Source organism: Takifugu rubripes, chromosome 3 (assembly GCF_901000725.2).
Source record: "Takifugu rubripes chromosome 3, fTakRub1.2, whole genome shotgun sequence".
NCBI lineage: Eukaryota > Metazoa > Chordata > Actinopteri > Tetraodontiformes > Tetraodontidae > Takifugu > Takifugu rubripes.
The window spans coordinates 6,252,830-6,270,633 of NC_042287.1; the positions used below are offsets into that span (position 1 = coordinate 6,252,830).

A 17,804-nucleotide genomic window follows, 5' to 3' on the forward strand; every position below is an offset into this window, starting at 1 on the left:
GTGTGTGTGTGTGTGTAAGCGTGTGTTTGTGTAAAGATACAGCATGTGTTCGCCTCAATGTACTTTGGTCCCTGCTGTTTCACATTTCTTTTATATGCATGCATGCTCATAGAAGCTTTTTATTTCTTTTGTGTGTGTGTGTGTGTGTGTGTGTGTGTGTGTGTGTGTGTGAGAGAGAGAGAGAGAGAGAGAGAGCGTGAGAGAGATAAGAGATGAGATTGGACCTCCTGTAGTGCTGTTGTAGTTCCACTGGAGCCACCTGAAGGTGCAGGAATGATGGGAATGTGAGAGTGTGTTCAAGTATTAAACCTACAGCGGTGCCTACATTAAACCTACATTAAACAGTATGGCTAGTTAGTCCCATTTGAACCAGTAAAGCTGCCCAGTTCAGCATCAATGGGGTTACAAATAGTAATACCAGGTATTTAAGCCACACTTAAGAGTAAAATGTTGCATAAAAAGAATGACAGAAAGTCTCTGAAAACATGTTTTTGTTTGTGCTGCGTGAAAACTGTGATTGCAAACATTGCACTTAAATGTTAATCACACAATGTTTCTGACAGCGTGAAAATTAGAGTCATTTCTCAGTCTCTTGACATCTTCCGTATGTTTGTTCATTTGTTCGTTTCCATTTCTCTCCTTTATTCGACTTGGTTTTTTTTTGGGGGGGGGGGGGGGCATAATTGACCATTTCAGAAATGAGCAAACCTTTAATTATATGCAAGAGCAGTTTGCTGTTTATTTGGGCTGTTTGCGTTCAACATCATCACTGAGCTCTTTTTGATGATTGTGTTGAAGATGATGAATTACATCCAAATAGGAGGAGCCAAAAGTGCTAAATAGTGATACCTCGGTTGAGAATCTCTGCACGGCGTGTCATCACCATCGCTCTGAATTATTTATATCAATATTAGGGATTAGAGCTATTTATTCATGTATTAATATTACAGGTGGTGAATAAAATATCCACTTTAAAGTTGTGAAGGTCGACGGACGACCGTGGGGCTAAAATATATCTACTGTGGGTTTAAAGTGAAGGGAGAGGATCAAGGTGATGAGAGAGTGAGTGACAGCAGGTGATGTGTTCATGTGCTCAGCTCTCCCACTGGGCGCACTGGTTATTAATGGCTCCAGATTCATTATCGAGTCAGCCATGCTGCCAGCGCTCCTGACATTATCAGTCACACAGTCAGACGCACGGATGTGCACACAAGACAGCAAGCACAGTTTAGATTGATGAGGCTGCTATTTAAATGTCCCTCTCAAGGCTGTCTTGTTGGTTACCTTCCCCTGATCGCTCCCTCCTGTCCATGTTTTCTCCATCCAGAGGACATCTTTATCCTGCATGGGAAAGACAAGAAGAACCCTCTCATCTATGGCCTGTTTACCACTTCAAGGTATGTGTCTCAGCCAAAGTTCCCAAAGCTGAAATGAAATACATAAATATACATAGGGCTGAATATCAAACTATTTAAACAAGTTCAAAGGAAACATTTTTATAAAGACTTGACGTCAGGACAGCTTAAGCTAGCGGTGATCCGTGCAGTATGCGTCTGTAAACATCCCTGGGTCTGTTATGGGCTTGGCCTTTTTTAAAAATGTTAATTCTAATTACGCTTTTTGTCTTGTTGACTGAGCTGTAATGGAGGTATGATTAGAACAAAGGGAGAACAAAGAACAAGATAGAGAACAAAGAACTATAAAAGCAAAAATCATCAAAGACAGCAGGGTTGAGAAGAGAAGAAAACACCGAGAAAGGGTGCAAACGACAAACTTTATCAAAAAAAAATACCATTACAAACACTGAAAACATCAGGCAACGCTGAAATTGGTTTGATTACAGTCAAAGATGACAATTGTTATCACCCCGGCGATGGAGAGAAAATCTATTTTCTGCTCCTTCTGGAGGAACGACACAAACACAGAAGCTCACAAAGCCACGCAGAGAGACAGTACAAGACTCTCGTTAAAAGTGAGTCAGATTCACACATAAACTGACGCACAATACAATACAAAATAGGCCCTAACTGGGGAAAAAAGCATGGGAGCAGTAAGTGGTGCACAGCCACAACAAGAGCGAGAAAAAAATGTTTTCAAGCAGTTTCTGGTTTTCTCCCAACTTACTGAGAGAGGGGTCCAGAAGGCCGCAGCTGTACGGTAGCCGCACAAGAGTGACGTCATTTGGCACGGAGCGGCAGGGAGTTGGTCTCTCTCCGGGGGTTTGGAGCGTGTCTGGAGCCTCGGTGGGGAATGGGTGGAAATCCAAGGCATCACCCAGGGTGGGGTCCCAACCACAGAACAGCAGAGTGCAAAAAGGCCATTTCATTGGAATGGAAACTTCTGCTGCTGAGAGGCTGCTGTGCCCTGCGATGACGGCCCATTTTCACTCTTTCTCTTTAGAGCCACGCGTGCATTTATGAAACATTTATTCCTGCAGTAATGATTAGGAACAAGATTTTAAAATCAAATCAAATCATCAAATCAATCTTTATTTATATAGCGTCTTATACAATCAAGACTGTTTCAAGGCGCTTTCCAGAATCCCAGGGCCTGACCCCAGACAAGCAAGTGGCAAGGAAAAACTCCCCTTTAACAGGAAGAAACCTTGAGCAGGACCAGGACCAAAACAAAATGACAACACATTACACCAATAAATAGTCATAAAAGTTGCAAAGGAAATGTTTTCTATTGTACTATGCAAAATACAATATGTTGTGCAACAGATATCTACTGATTTAAGGAAAGGAATGTAGGGGGGGGGGGGGGCGTTCAGAGGGAACGCAAGTTTCATTTTAGAGACAGCAAAGTTAGCATGCTGCGAGTCAGACATTAGAAATTCCACTTTCCCCTCGGCTCTGTTCTAACAGCTGCAGCAATCAGGGATGAATATTTAAGTCACATACACTCAAAGCAGAAATATAGCCGTGATCTTAACTCAGCTGGATGGGCCGTGTCAGGCTGAGGTCTTCCGTGCTGAAAGCAGCTCATTCATTCACGTCGGCCAAGTCTTTGGTTTGGTGAAAAACGCTGCGCTGACTCATAGCATTTGCACAACACATCACTCTTTTTTTATTCAATCTACTTAAGCTTTTTAAAGCTGCAAACTCTTAGAATGAATCTGCACACCATGGTATGAACAATAAGCTTGCTTCCTTAATCATCCACACTGCGGTTGTATTGGATTATGGTGGCTCTGCTGACATGACTGACACTCTTCCCCCGTCTTCTTTGCTGGCTGGCTCTCAGCGATATCTTGAACGGTTCGGCAGTGTGCGTCTACAGAATGGAGGATGTCGTTCGTGCTTTCAAGGGGAACTTCCTGCACAAAGAGGGGCCCCAGTATAAGTGGGCGGAGTTTACAGGCAAGGTGCCTTACCCGAGACCAGGAACTGTGAGTCCAAACTCCTGATTTCCGCGCTCTGCGTGCAGATACTGCAACACTTTAGGTTGTGATCGTCATTACTTTTTTAAACTTGACTTTTCTGTTTTTCTGCCAGTGTCCCAGTACGACTTATGGTAGCTACAGCTCAACCAGAGAGTACCCTGATGACGTCATTTTTTTCAGCCGGACACACCCGCTGCTACAGGTTCAGCTCATTTTTCTTTTTGTCTTTTAGAAATTAAATTGTTCTCATTAAGTCTATCTAGATTGTGATCTATTCCATTTTAGTATAATAATTATACATAATTATACAATTCCATTACAGTTAAAAGCACTGATGGTTGTTTTAGGAAAGTGTGCTGCCTCTGGGAGAGCGCCCCCTCCTGGTCAGAGTGGGTGTTCACTACAAATTCAGTAAATTGGTGGTGGACCGAGTGGAAGCAGTGGACAGCACCTATGACGTCCTGTTCATCGGCACAGGTAGCCATCATCTTGTGTTTGGAAGTATTTTGTGATTCGGATTTGGCTCACACTGATGCGTCCTGTCCCACAGACTCAGGTCTGGTTCTGAAGGCCATTCACCTGCCCAAAGATCATGGGCAGAGTCAGGAGATCACTCTGGAGCAGATGCAGGTCTTTCAGGTACATTAAAAACAGGATTAGGGGCCTTTCTTCTGTGTCATATCCCCATGTGAGTAGTTGGGAACCAGTAACTATTTTTACTTTATTATTCAGCTTTCTGCCAGAGGAAAAAGCAGCTAAAGAGAAATTAATGAATAAACAGCAACGTTGTCATGTGTTCATTTTCAAATGGGTGACTGGAAAGGTTTTCCTTCCTTCCTTTGTGCTCCCTGCATGAAAGCGTTTGCTCGTTAGGGCCAGAATTTCTTTCCAATCCCCTCATTGTTGTCTTTAGAAATGTGCAGTTTACATAAGCAGCACCATCACATGACAACTGGGTTTTTCTCCCTTTTCCTCACAGCACAAATCACCTGTGACCGCGATGACACTCTCAAAGAAAAAGGTAACAAATAGGAGACAAAACTCACGTTGAAACTTTTCACACACACACTCATGCACGCACGCACACAGACATAGCGAACGAGAGAGAGAGGGAGTCAAGCATCACAGTTATCACTCATCTCTTTAGTTTGTAATCTCCAAGGACAACTTCGTCTTTAGTTTCTATGGTTACCCTACCTTAGTCAGAGGAATAATGAAGAGGAGGCAAGCGTGCACGCATATACTCACACTCTCACACACACACACACACTGAAGTAGAGGAATCCATTTTACCTTGTTAAATGTAAACACTCAAGGTTACAGAAATGCAAATACACACACACACACACACACGCACACACACACACACACACACAATCTTGTTAAGCAGTGTCAGTCAAATATGAATGTGTTCTGGTGTAGCTGTAGACTCTTGGAGTCTAAAGAGATTAACGTGTCCCCTTTCCTCCCATGTCTTCTTCTTTCCCTATATTTCTGACTGTAATCCTCTTCCATTGCTTCTCTCCTTGCCCCCTCTTCCTTCTGTTCCTCCCATCTGCAGCAGTGGTTGTTTGTGGGCTCCCGGGAGGGTGTGTCCCAGCTCAGCCTGTACCAGTGTGAGCTGTACGGTCAGGCCTGCGCCGAATGCTGCCTGGCCAGAGATCCTTACTGCACGTGGGACGGCCACGCCTGCAGCCCCTACATGCCCACTGTGCGCAGGTACCCAGGGCAAATGAGCTCAGTTCTCTCTAAACAGCACTAATCTAAACATGACTGATATGTTTCCTCTTACAGACGTAAGAACAAACACGCTGGTTCAATCTCCAAGCCTCAAACCATCTTTGCTGAGTTGAAATGTGGCTCACATTATATCTGAACTCTAATGAAATTTGAAGCATTTTTTCCACTTGAGCAGCACTTTCTTGGTTTACAAGTGATTATAAATGGATCTTTTCAGCGCATGTACCAGTGATATATGTATATGCACCATTGCTTTGCCAAGCCTCTTTGTCATGTGCCACATTAACCACCGCTAGTCTTACTTTCCACTAAGATCTATTAGAGAGCTGAACTCTATCTGCATTTACAAGCAAAAACATCTTGATCTACTCTTATAAAAGTAACTGAAGATTTTGTTCTGTTACTCAATTAGTTTAGCCTGTGCTTGTGTTTAGTCAGTCTGCCATTTAGCTGAATAATATAGTCAACTAATTGGTGCTCGCAGAGCCGCCGCTCTCCTGTTAAGATTAATTCATTCAGCCACCACCTCCACGTAGAGTTTTCTGGATGTTGCTCCTTTGGTCAGTCAGTCGCTTCAGGCTGTGATCGGTCCACAACTAACAGCCCATAAATGACTGTTTACTGTCATTACACGCCTGTGTGCTTGCAGGAGGAATGCTCGCCACTTAGGGGAGGATGAAGATCCGCTCACTCAGTGTGTCAGGCAGGGAGGTGAGGAACAGCTTTATTCTTCAGAACTTTATTCCAACACTCGATAACATGGAACTCAAATCATTTCTCAACCTTGTTTTACTCCCAAATTCCTTCAAAAAACTACACTTAAGCACATGTTTATCATCACTGTCACATAAGAATTAAATTGTGTTGGGTGACACATAGGGGAAAACTAAAGGTGCTAAACTAATGGTTTAACCTGAATATAAATGGAACATTTTTAGAAATCACCAAAATTCACATCTCTTTGGCTACACTGTTCAGCTGGGCTGCAGGTGGAGGCGGAGCAAAGGGTGATGATGGTTGCCGAGGGCAACAGCACCTACCTGGAGTGTCTGCCACGCTCTAGACATGCTGCCGTTACCTGGTACAAACAGGCTGGAGAAAACAGTCCGGAACTCAACCAGGTGAACGCATGCGAGGACATCTCCACCAAGACCAGTCCGGAGAATATAACCTTTAACCCTCTTTTCATCTGGTCTCCAGGTGGTAACAGGTGACCAGCTGGTAGTTATCGAGCGGGGCATTTTAATTCGTCAGGCTGAGCTGTCGCATGGCGGCGTCTACCACTGCCAGGTGGAGGAGCACGGTTACCACTGGACTGCCGTCACCGTCCGCCTCACCGTCTGGAGCCCCATGGCCGACCGTCTTCTGGCCTCCTGGTCTGGATCTTTGCATCAGAGCACTGGAACCCAGCGCTGGTACGAAGACGTGATGGCGCTGATTCACCCGGGAAACATCGGCCAGCACTGTCAGGCACTGGGATACCGCCCCCCTCGGAACCAGCGGCGTCACGGAGCCATCACGATGGGGTTCTACAAAGAGAAAGAGAAGGGGGGGCGCCATAAGCATGAGGGCGGAAGAGCACGAGGAGGTGGAGGTGGAGGAAGAGCAGCGGGGAGGAAGAGCAGAAGCAAGCCACAGCAGAGGGCACCAAGGAGTGCCTGAATTGGGTCGTGGACAGAGAGTTTATTTCCACTGATACACACATTTATGGCGAAACACACAGATACACGCACATATACACACTTAACTTATACACTGAGGACAGATATGGACTGTATGTACTGAGACTGAAGAAGAAAAGCCATCCTTTAATTAGGTACAAATACAGCACGTTTGTGGAGGATAACAGCAGCAAACACTCTCACATGGACTCAATTAAAAAAGCCAAACTCCTCATGTTGTGTAGCATGTTGAATTATGGCTGAAAAGCATGTCGTTATCATTTAATTCAGCTGATTCTGTGGTGACAAACGCTTCAGAGAGTTGTGATTTGGAGCAGCTACAGAGGGAAAAAAAAGGTCACTCTTCCTTCTTCCAAATGTAGATATCAATCATTTTAAGGACCAGCTCACTCTTTAGAAATGAACGCTGTTATTTGTGAAGAAGACTCTTCTGTAGACAGAACAGATGCTTGTGACTGATTTCCAACTTTCAGGCACACTTTCAAATTCATTTTGCAACACTTGAGTCTTGCAGTGCACTGCTGTAAACGTACTTCTTAAGCAGGAGTTTGAGGTTTTGCAGGTGCAAGGACCAGTTTCCAAACTGAACCATGTTCTGCTTTCAAAATTCATCTTGGAAACGCTGTTAATTTGGCTGCAGATTAAACACATCAGAGGAGAACTGAAAGAAACAAAACAGAAAATATTCTCCGTGATGAAGCGCATATCAATTTAAAAGCAGCGATGATGAATTAAACAATCTCAGAAGGCATTAATTATGAGCTTGGCGTAAATTTAGGCAGCACAGCTGCCGTCTGCATCCTCCTCCACTAATCTGGCCCCCTTTCAGACCTTGGTTGGTTTCGTCAGGTCGGCAGGGTTGGACCGCCGACTCCCCACAAAGAACAAAGAGAGCGAAGGCAGAGCTTTGATGAGGTGAAGACGCTGTGGCAGAAGTTTCCATTACCTTCTCCTCAAGGTTCAGAAGTCAACTGGTTTTAGTTTCCAGAAATATCTGGCACTGGTCTGGCACACAGCAACGGGAGATCTCAGTACAGGTGTAGAAAATCTGCAGGACTTTAGAACATCAGAGTGGTTGCTCCATCCTATTTTGAGTGTTTCTCTAGTGTTTTGGATAAAGAGTGTACAGGCTTAAGAATTTTGTTTATGTAGGACACATCTGCACATCATTTAGCAAGTGTACTGTCTTTGGTCAAAATAGGATTCATTTAAAACAATGTTGGTCTTGTTGGATATGATGTGGACAACAGAGACGATTGATGGAGGCCCGAACAATGGACGGAAGAGCCTCTGTACAGCACATGCATGTTTGTCAATCTGTGGCTGCAAATCAAAAATGGGACTTGGATGACAGCGTGAGGGCTCCAGCCCAGCTAAAGAAATGGAATAATACATCACATCTGGCTGTAAATTATGAATCTGGCCTGATGTAAAATATAGAAGCCCTTATTTTACAAGGTGGAGCATGTGGACAACCAAACGGAACCGACGAACTGACTCTGCAAGGCGCGGATCGTTTTCAACGCACAGTATTTGTCCTGTATTTAACTTTATCTGTACTGGTATTTATTTGTTTAATCTGCTTGTTTAATGTATTTTGAGACAGTGTATGGAAACTTGTAATGGTCTTCATCGCCCACGTGGACAGAATATAGCAGAAATATGTGCATGTCCCATATGATTGCGCTCAGACTTTGAAACGCATGCATGTCTGTCATTTTCCCATCTGTCCTATGGGGCTCATCAGCACCCAAATGTTTCAGAAAACGTTAAACCTGAACTAAACACAGACCAGAGAATATCTTATTACATTTCACATTGGTGGTGAATAATGGCTGTTGATTTTAAGTGTTATATGCAAGAAAAAGTGAGAAACCGAGAAAAAAATTGACTTTTACAGTTAGAGTCCAGAAATGGTCTCAAGATTTCAGACAAAATAACACAATGTGTGTCTGTGTGTCTGAGCATTTTTCAGATGATCGCTGCAGCTCAGATGAAGGAGAAGATGCCAAATCAGAGTCTCTGCCAAACAGAGAAGTCACCAGTCGGAAACACTTATGATGCTAAAAGCAGAATGAGGGAAAAAAGAGGAATGATTCAGAGCGGAGACGGGCCACAGAAATTCAGCACGGGCCTCGCTGGGCTGGCCTCTCCGGCCACATGAAAGGGCCGTGAAGTATCGAGCTGCTTCTGGGATTTTGGAGTCGGGGAGTTTACGAGAGAGGGCTCGGCTGGGAATGTTCAAAGTGTGCGTTGGTTACAGCTTTCAAATATGAAAGGGAGTGTGGGTGAGTGTGAAGCTGGCAGTATAATCCAAATGTAATCAAGGGTCTGTTGTGTTTTCAGATATTTACGGGGCGTTGCAGCTAAACATAATGTGAAACTAAGGTCACATGAAGAGCAAACTTTTACTGTGCCGACGTCGGCAGCTGAGCCACCAGATTACAGGCGACAGCTTCACTGAGTAGAAAAGCCATGTTGAACAAATACACATGTTTCAGGTGGTGACCGCTGATCTCAACTCTGTCCTCTGAAGTTTGTCTCTGCAAACTCAAAAATCTAAAACCATGAAAAAAAAAGAATCCATCTCTGGGCATATTGTGTATGTACAACTGTGTATAGTGTGTAGATTCATGCTGACCACACGCAACAAGCAGCAGGAGGCATTTTCATGGACGAAGAGCTGCTCCTCGCTTGACTCTCTCGTGCCGTTTTTGTATCTTGGTGTCAATATTTGTTGATGTTTTATTTACAGAATGGCCTCTTTGCATTCGGAATGAAACCGTCTCGGACAAAATCTCTGGTGTGGAGATGTTGGGTTTGTAAATATGTATAAAGGTCTGCTTCCAAATCGGTGTGTGTCTGGGTTATTTTGGAAAAAAAAAAAGACTATATAATTACTCAAACAACAAACATTTTGACTTAATAAGAAATCTTTGAGTGAACAGAAACCTTTTAAAATAACATTAAATGTTCTTTAAAAATGCTTTTTGTGTTACATTTCTGTGCACTCAAGCAAATCCATCTCACACAAACACACACACACACACACACACAAAAACACACACGCTTTCCCACAAAGAATTTAAGTTCACATATTTAACATCCGTCTCCTTAAAATCAGTGCAGCTACAGTTACAACTCAATCTCCACTCCACATTTTATCTTGACCACCAGTGTCTTCGTTCCAAAATGGTGGCCAACCATCATCCTGCCAGTCTGACCACATACTCCTTGTTGTTTACAGTTTTTTTGCGTTATTAACCTCCCGTTGAGCAGTTGGATGGGGCCAGTGATACAGTTCATCAGCCGAGCGCCGTGACCACCAACCCTCGTTTGCTTTTTCCAACCAGTTTCCTCTTTTGTTGTCTGCTTTGCGTGGACAGTTTTTTGGAACGTAACAGGCTTTGGTCGGACAAGCTGATATAAGCATAATCACAGTCTCGTGGTGGTAATAAAAAACAAAATGAAGAATGATCAGTTGCATTTCCTTCATGGAAAATGAGACCTCAGTCTTTTTCCTGCAACCCTCAACTCCAGGATTATAGATGATGCCATAATACTATAATATCACTGCAGCCTCGTGCACGAGGCCTCTTTTCATTAGAATGAGTTTTGGGCCAAGTGTCCCAGTGTGTGTGTGTGTGTGGTGTTTGTGTGTGTGTGTGTGTGTGTGTGTGTGTGTGTGTGTGTGTGTGTGTGTGTGTGTGTGTGTGTGTGTGTGCGTGCGTGTGTGTGTGTGTGTGTGTGTGTGAGGGATCTTAAAAATGTCTTGGTGAAATAGAGATAATTACCAAATGAGCAAGAGAAGGCATCTCTCAGCTTTGTTTCTCAATAAAAACGTAAAATATGACCCAAGTCGGATGTTTTTGCCTCACTCTTGCAGCTTGTGAGAGCAGCAACTCAGAAATTTCCAAAAAAGGAAGCGGTGGGCCGCCACTTAGATACAAATCCAGACAGATTTAGTCCTTTCTGCTTTCTGACTTTTTTCTTTGACGATTTTAAGGATGTGCTCATTTACTTAAACCCTCTTGGATGGCTTTTAGTTACAAAAACAAACTAAAGTGTCATTTTAAACCAAATGCTGGGACAATGCCAAATGGTTAAAAAAAGAAAGTTCTAGATCAAGCTTAAATTCATTATATGTCATATTATGGCCCTTGGAACATCTGAATGCAATTTTACTCTCTGAAAGAATGAGGATGTGTTTTTCACAAATTCATGGAATTTGTGATTTGCAATTATAATTTTTGGCATTTTGTCTATGTGTGAGGAGGGGCACGATTCACTGGTACTTTGTGTTTGCACAATATTTTTTGATTTTTAACAGATGCTTCTGTTAAATTAGGCTGGCCGTCTTTCGTTGGGATTCTTAGGAATTGGCAGTAAAAGAAAAGGGAACCTTTAGACACAACAGCCAAATCCCCATCAGGAGAGAGGGAAACAGCTGGCCTGGATGGGATGGAGTAGATTTAAAATTTTAGTAGATCTTCAGATGTGGTGACAATGGTGCTGTAATCCTGTCTCCTCCAGCCTTAGCTGACTGTAGATGTTCCACCTGTTTGCACCATTTTAAAGAAAAAGCTTGGGCAAGAAATTGCTCATTATTTCATATGATGTTGCTAAAAATCATTTATTGTGTTATTTTTGCAGGTGGGTGTCTATGTCATGTTTAGCTGCTAACATTAACATGAAAAGGAGTCCTTTCAAACTGCAATCTACATTATGAAATCACCAAAACATGACCAAGAACTTAGATGTGGTGTTTGTCTCCCTCTCTAGGAGAAAACCAATGAAGGACGAGCCACTATATTGTGGATAATAAAGTATTTTGTTTTAAAAATGCGAATTTAGGTTTTAAAAAAAGCGACAGTAAACACCACGCCTTGCTATACTAAATTTTGTTTTAAATTATAATTCAAAAAAGATATAAATGCTTTTAGAAGAAAATGTTTCAGTACGTTTATTACGGAAAGTCGGTGACATTCTTTTCCATGGAAACGAAAATATTGTAATGACCTACTTTCAACTGTAATGTATGAATTTTCATTTTTTATTATTTTAATTTTCGAAGTTTTATTTATTAACTTCTGTAAAGCGGAATCATTCTGCTAGTGTTCGTGGGGAGCGTTTTCCAGGTGGGAACCGATATCTGCTTATATTTTCTGAATAGAAACTACACTGGTGAGCGTTTTCTTCTTTAAATTCGGCTTTGTGATATTTTTTATTTTAAGTTTTCCAATAGTTAAGGAGCTACATGATTACCCTGCTTGATGTCGTCGGTGTAAATTATTGTTTTAAAGGCCTACCGATAGCTAGCTAATTATTCAACAAGATACTACGTCCAGTCAGTTAGCTAGGTGGCTAATGACAGGAGAACGTCAACTTCCTCAATGGCGAGTTTCATGTCTTCTTCACGTCTTTGTTACAGTTATGCAATAATTAGACACTGTTTAACAATATATATCTGCAAATCCCTGTCCCCATTCACATTCGCGATTTGTAATTCCTGAAAACTGACAGGAGGCAGGTGTTAAACTAAGTTCAGTACTAAAGCGTGCTAAGGAGCATAGTTTCCGTCGAAAACGACGCTTAAATCCGCGATTCACAGATACAAGACATTGAGGTACAAGGTTGTTTTTTTTTATTTTTTATATCTTTTTATTTATTCCGAGGTGCTTCGTTCACAGGATTAACAATAACTTCAGGTATAGCAGTTGATACAAACAGGAGGGAATATAGTTTAAAACCCTCATTCTGTCTTTTTAAAGCACAGTCTCGGTGTTTTTTCCTGTGGACATGGTTATATAGTTTTACATTTAATCAAGAAATTCAACGTTGTGGTCAATAGCAACAGTAAAGTGTTATTTCATGAACGTGCAGCATCAGCATCTTTACTGGTTTCCTTGATACATTCCAATTGTCTCCAGCAGCAGGTGGAGGGATGAGTCTCTCCCCTGTGACTGGCACAGAAGTGCCAGAAACTGCCAACGGGGATGTGACGCCTGTCTCATCCGGGAACGGACCTCAAATTCCAGCCTCAGTGAAACGTGGAGGGAGCCGAGTGCCCCGTCCTGAAGATCAGTTTGAGGACACTTACGTCGATGCTGAGAGCAGCGTTTACGATGGTGACGACCACTTGGAAGTCTACAATCATCAGAGAACTTCTGGTTCAGCCTCGCTCACTTCCCGTGTAATAGATGACTCTGAAACGCGCTCCAGAGACGTTCCAGACGACTCTGATGCTGCTGAGTGTCCCGGTGCAGCGCTGAGGGACCCTGCACACTCACATCAACGAGGGGGTCAGGCCTCATCAAACAGACAACAAATGGTGGCAGAGAAGCTACAGGAAAGCACTGAGGGGTCAGAGGAAGAGGACGACGGTGGAGAGAAAGAGAAACAAGATGAGGAGGAGGATGAAAAGAATGACAATAAGTGGATTCAACCGTATGCAGGAGGAAGGACGGAAGCAGGGGTGGGTGAACTGTAATTACTTTCTGTTTATTACATTATGTGTATCAGAGTACAGGACGTCACAAGCCAACTTCAGCAAATGCAATAATGCTGATGTGTAATAAAGACAATGACAGTTAGCTCTCATCAGCCATCAATCCAGTTATTTTTATACGATAGTATCTGTACTGAGGCTTTCTTCAATCACTGGGATTACGAAATAGAGGAGATGAAAATTGTGTTTGTCAGTGTGATTTCATCAGAATGTGATTAGACATTAACTCATTTCCTTCCCTCCATTATTTTTCTCTACTGCCTTTCAGCCTTTACAGCACTACTCCTCATCTGCCCCAGGTCCCAGTACCACCTCCTCTACCTCGCCTTCAACGCCTCCTCTGCCCACGGATGACTGTCAATGCCCCCCACACGTCATGGCTCAGGTCTGGGTACGGAACGGGCGGGGGATGCAGGACAGCAAGAGTCTGGATGAAATCAGCCAAGCATGCGGAGGTACATCTGAAACAAGTTCATTTTCCACAGTGTTTTTGGCCATATTTTAGCTCTTTTTAATCTCCCATCACAATAACATCTTTTTCTAAACATAAATTCTTATTGTTGTTATTATTATATGAAAAAAGGATTGAAAATGTCTCCATGCCTTCCACAGGTGGTGCTGGGAGCCGCGGAGGAGGTAGAGGAGGTCAGTCAGAGGGCCGACGGGCCACGATCTCCTCTGCTCTGGAGCTGGAAGGGACGGTCAGTCATGAAGGAGACCTGACCAACTTCATCACAAAGAACTTGGAGCAGAAAATTAAGATGAGCTCAAAACCCAGTCTGGACTGCAGTGACTGTGAGTATGGGATGGAGCAGCGTCACATTACAGTAGATGTCCCTCTTTGTTCTTGGAAGTCAGAAGAATGAATATTTTACAACAAAAAACTCTGCCACAGCCAAAATGAGGATGTATGATGATGGTATTTAAGGGCAGAAGGGTTCCAAACATTAGGTAGGTCTGCTTCATTCTGACTGTCCATAAAGATGTGTCAGAAATGCCGTTTCAGCAGGTAAATAACATTTGTGTGGTCTGAAACGGGCTTGTTGACCTGCAGGTACGTTCACAGCCTGGCTCTCCTGCAATGGGCCCAGTAGAACACACTCACCACTTATTCAGGCTCACGTTCAGTCCAGAAAAAGGTGGGAAGGACCCAGATTGAACCAAATTTAATCTGGATCTTAATTGTGAGCTTTTCTTGTCTTTGACATCCTCATCTTACCCTCTTTTTCATTTTAACTGAGCATTGGATCGAACCCACAGCAGCTCGAGCTCACAGAACCTGACATGGTTTCTGGAGGATCATTCCTACACCGAACGTTCAGTATGGTTTACCGCAGCCTGTTCATTAGCAATCTATCACCGCTCCAACGCCTCACGCTGAGGAAAAAAATCCTCCTAGAATCGAGCGTCAGCTGATCCGGTCCGGTTTAAGCCGCGGAGCACAGTCGATACAGCCTCTGTGGCAGCTCCCTGCTGATTCAGTTACAATGGCTGAGTCACTTTTCTCCCAGCAGAAGGATTTATAACAGCCGTCCTGCATTAGCCTGACAGGATATAAATATTTCCTCTCCTTTATTGTGGCTGATGCAGTTTATTTTTTATTATGAAACATGCTATTGATGACGGTAGCTTTAGCGGGTCTGGTTACAGGTGATTCAGCCATGTTTACTTCAATTCAAAGTAACTTTTCAAAGAAAAGAAAGTCCTTATGGGTCCTTGTGCTTAGGATTGTTTTACATGTTCCAGTCTCAAACAGAGTTTGTTGATGACAGAAATATATTTTACTTCCATCTAAATTTACTTGTCTTCTAACCAGCCGACTCAGGTTCAGGTCCGATCTACAGAAGCCGAGGCCCCACGCGGAGACCAGCAGACATCCCTCCCATCGATCCTACAGTTCTTTTGGATCTGCAGAAACACACGCAGGAAGTGGCTCACCGTGTGGAGATGATGATGCGCAGCCTCAACGGAACCATCCAGAACGTGAGTCCCACGTCCTCCTTCAACAAAACCTCGGATTTGTCGGTCTGATGGATGAATGTGTTTGTATCCAGATGACAGCTCTGAGCGTGGGCTACATCCAGACCTACAGAGACTCCGTGGACAGCCTGGGGGAGTCTGTGGACATGAGTATAAAGGTACAAACGTATAAAGTCATTTTCATGTCCCCAGGGCACTTTAGCTTTGTTCTTAAAAGAGTTGGAGAACACAGCGTGCAGCCGAGTGCAGTGGTGCTTTATAGCCTTGTTTTGCCATTATTGCATTTATTTCATTTGGCTACATCTTTCTTGGTGCACGCCTTATGTTTCGGCTCCCACAGGGCATGTACACTCTGATGGCCCGCTGCGAGGAGCTGGATCGCTCCATGCAGCCCATACACACGCTGGCCGCACAGATCCGTGATGTCAAGCGCACTCTGGATGCTCTGGAGGCCCTGTGCAAGTAACCCGACCCCCCGTGCCCAAACATGCAACATGGAGCATCGAGGACAAGGCTGTCTTTATGTGAACACCTTTGCACAGGTGGCGCACACACACACACATACACACACACACATCGCTCACACACTGCAGCAAAGCGCACCTCTGGATCCCCTGGGACTACTGCTACTGAGCATGCTCAATGATCGACGTTCATGGTCCCTCCGCTCGACCATCCTTTAAAGATGTCTGCGTGGTGAGATTTCAATGGAACCTCAATGTTCTTCCTTTTGGTTTTAAAGTTTCTTCACTCCATCTAACCAACTTGAATTGAAAACTAACCAAATAAACCTCTTTTGGGGGAGTCACTCATTACTGAACATGCAAGTCGTTGCTCGTGTGTGTACATGTACTTCTCGCATGACAGGTTCTCTTCTTCTGGAGTGTTTTATCATCCGTCCAGCTCGCTTAGTTCAGCCTGCACTACCGTTTCTGAACCACAGGGGGCGATGTTTCTCTGTTTGCTCATGGAGAGACAGCATGAACAGACTGATTTTTGCACAGGAACAGAGAGTCTATTTTTTAATCTTATGCAATGAAGATCCAATTCTTTTATTGTCGGCTGAATGATTGGAGAAGGAGCACTGTGTTTCGTTTATGTATGTTTATTTATTCCGTTTTGTAATCACGCGTGCTTTTTCTTCTCGACGCCTGTGAACTAATGAGCCATTTTTCTGTTCCCTGCTCTGTCAAATTGTCCACCCATTCATGTGTGCCTCTGTCATTTAAAGCCACCAATGAAGCATGTGCCACTAGGTGCAAAATCTCGATTTCTTCATCTGCGTTGGTGCAGCCTGTGATGTTCTCAGCACAAAATGTTTTCGGGATCCGAACTGAAAAGTGTCATATGCAGCCTATCGATGAAAAGTAGGAATAGGAACTCTTAAAGATCGCCCAAGCCCAGCAAGAAAAGCAGAACCCCCCAACCCGACTTTGAACAGTCATTCAATGTCTTTCTGTCTTCACTCTGCCTGTTATAATACATTTAAATGAAATAAAGTAGATTGGAAGTTAAAGGCCACTAAACCTTATTGTTGTCCAAAAATCCCCAAAACAGCTGTCTAACGGCCGTGTGGTCTGTCGCTGCTTCACTGCTTTCACCAGACAAACATTTACCTACAGCAGCCTTTTACACGATGGAACAAATGATTGGCCTTGAGTCATTAATCTGCTAGCGCTGTAGACCTATTCTTTCATTTAATTCTTTAATGTCCTGATGCAGTCGGCGCGTCAGTGCTGCTGGGGCGACGATGCCTTTCTAAATGAGATCAGACCATTTCATTTTGCAAACCAACCGCTGAGCTGTGGTAAAAGTGTGCTTCACGAGGCCCTCGTCAATAGGTGTCCACGCAGCTCTGCGTTTGTGGACGTGCTTCACCACCACGGTAGAAACTCCATCAGCATCACAGAATGTTTGTGAGCGAATTTCTCTTCAACCGGGCTGGCAGGAAAACAGTTTGAAAGCGAGGAATTGTTCAGAGAGGATCATTAAATTTTACTGTTCATAGAGATGTAAATGTTGTGGAGGCTTCAGATGAGGAACATGGCAGAACATCTCCTACTGTTTATGATATAAATATGTATGATAATAATTTTCTGTTGTAAAATCAGATGCACCTGTGTACATATGATCTGTTTCTGTAACTAAAAATGATTTAGATACCCTTGTCATGTGTGTATATTTTAATGAAAATAAATTTACATAAGTTGCAACAAGCATTGTGTCTTGGAGGATATGCGTTAAGGTTATGCGTTAATAGTGATCATTCACCTTTGAATGAGCACAAGAGCCAAACTGATTGTTATAGAAGCTTTGAGCACATGACAACAAAGCTGATTCCTGCCCGTTTCCTGGAGCTGCACTGAAATTTAATCAGCTGTCACTCCATTTTGTAGCCATTCTACAATTACAAAGTATCAAAGTGCGGAACAAAACACATCTCATAGTAAAAGGATGGATAAATGTGAGGAGGTGAGGGTTCTGATGGCAGCTAAACTAAGAGCAGTGG

The 17,804-nt window shown here is 43.4% G+C and overlaps 2 protein-coding genes across 5 annotated transcripts in view; both read left to right on the forward strand.

The window, feature by feature from the left end:
• Positions 1-6,912, forward strand: part of sema3h (sema domain, immunoglobulin domain (Ig), short basic domain, secreted, (semaphorin) 3H) — a 35,297-nt gene extending 28,385 nt beyond the window's left edge. The window contains exons 9-18 of one of the 2 annotated variants that reach the window (XM_011621806.2): positions 1,328-1,397; positions 3,247-3,391; positions 3,498-3,587; positions 3,733-3,862; positions 3,936-4,024; positions 4,365-4,406; positions 4,947-5,104; positions 5,775-5,836; positions 6,104-6,246; positions 6,326-6,912. In XM_011621806.2, the coding sequence (XP_011620108.1) occupies positions 1,328-1,397; positions 3,247-3,391; positions 3,498-3,587; positions 3,733-3,862; positions 3,936-4,024; positions 4,365-4,406; positions 4,947-5,104; positions 5,775-5,836; positions 6,104-6,246; positions 6,326-6,787 (1,391 nt within the window). In that variant the 3' untranslated portion in view covers positions 6,788-6,912. The remainder of the gene's footprint in view (positions 1-1,327; positions 1,398-3,246; positions 3,392-3,497; positions 3,588-3,732; positions 3,863-3,935; positions 4,025-4,364; positions 4,407-4,946; positions 5,105-5,774; positions 5,837-6,103; positions 6,247-6,325) is intronic. The other variant, XM_029833922.1, reaches the window with a different exon arrangement.
• Positions 6,913-11,889: 4,977 nt separating this feature from the next.
• borcs6 (BLOC-1 related complex subunit 6) lies at positions 11,890-17,508 on the forward strand. Of its 3 annotated transcripts, none has more exons than XM_003963035.3 (7): positions 11,890-11,991; positions 12,741-13,282; positions 13,584-13,770; positions 13,928-14,110; positions 15,132-15,298; positions 15,370-15,453; positions 15,636-17,508. In XM_003963035.3, the coding sequence occupies exons 2-7, from the start codon at positions 12,752-12,754 to the stop codon at positions 15,759-15,761; spliced, it is 1,278 nt and encodes a 425-aa protein (XP_003963084.3). In that variant the 5' UTR covers positions 11,890-11,991; positions 12,741-12,751; the 3' UTR covers positions 15,762-17,508. The 3 variants fall into 3 exon arrangements, with proteins under 3 accessions (XP_003963084.3, XP_011620107.2, XP_029689924.1); XM_011621805.2 differs by having other exon boundaries at positions 11,893-11,991; positions 12,738-13,282; XM_029834064.1 differs by lacking the exon at positions 11,890-11,991 and adding an exon at positions 12,056-12,203.
• Positions 17,509-17,804: the final 296 nt, after the last annotated feature.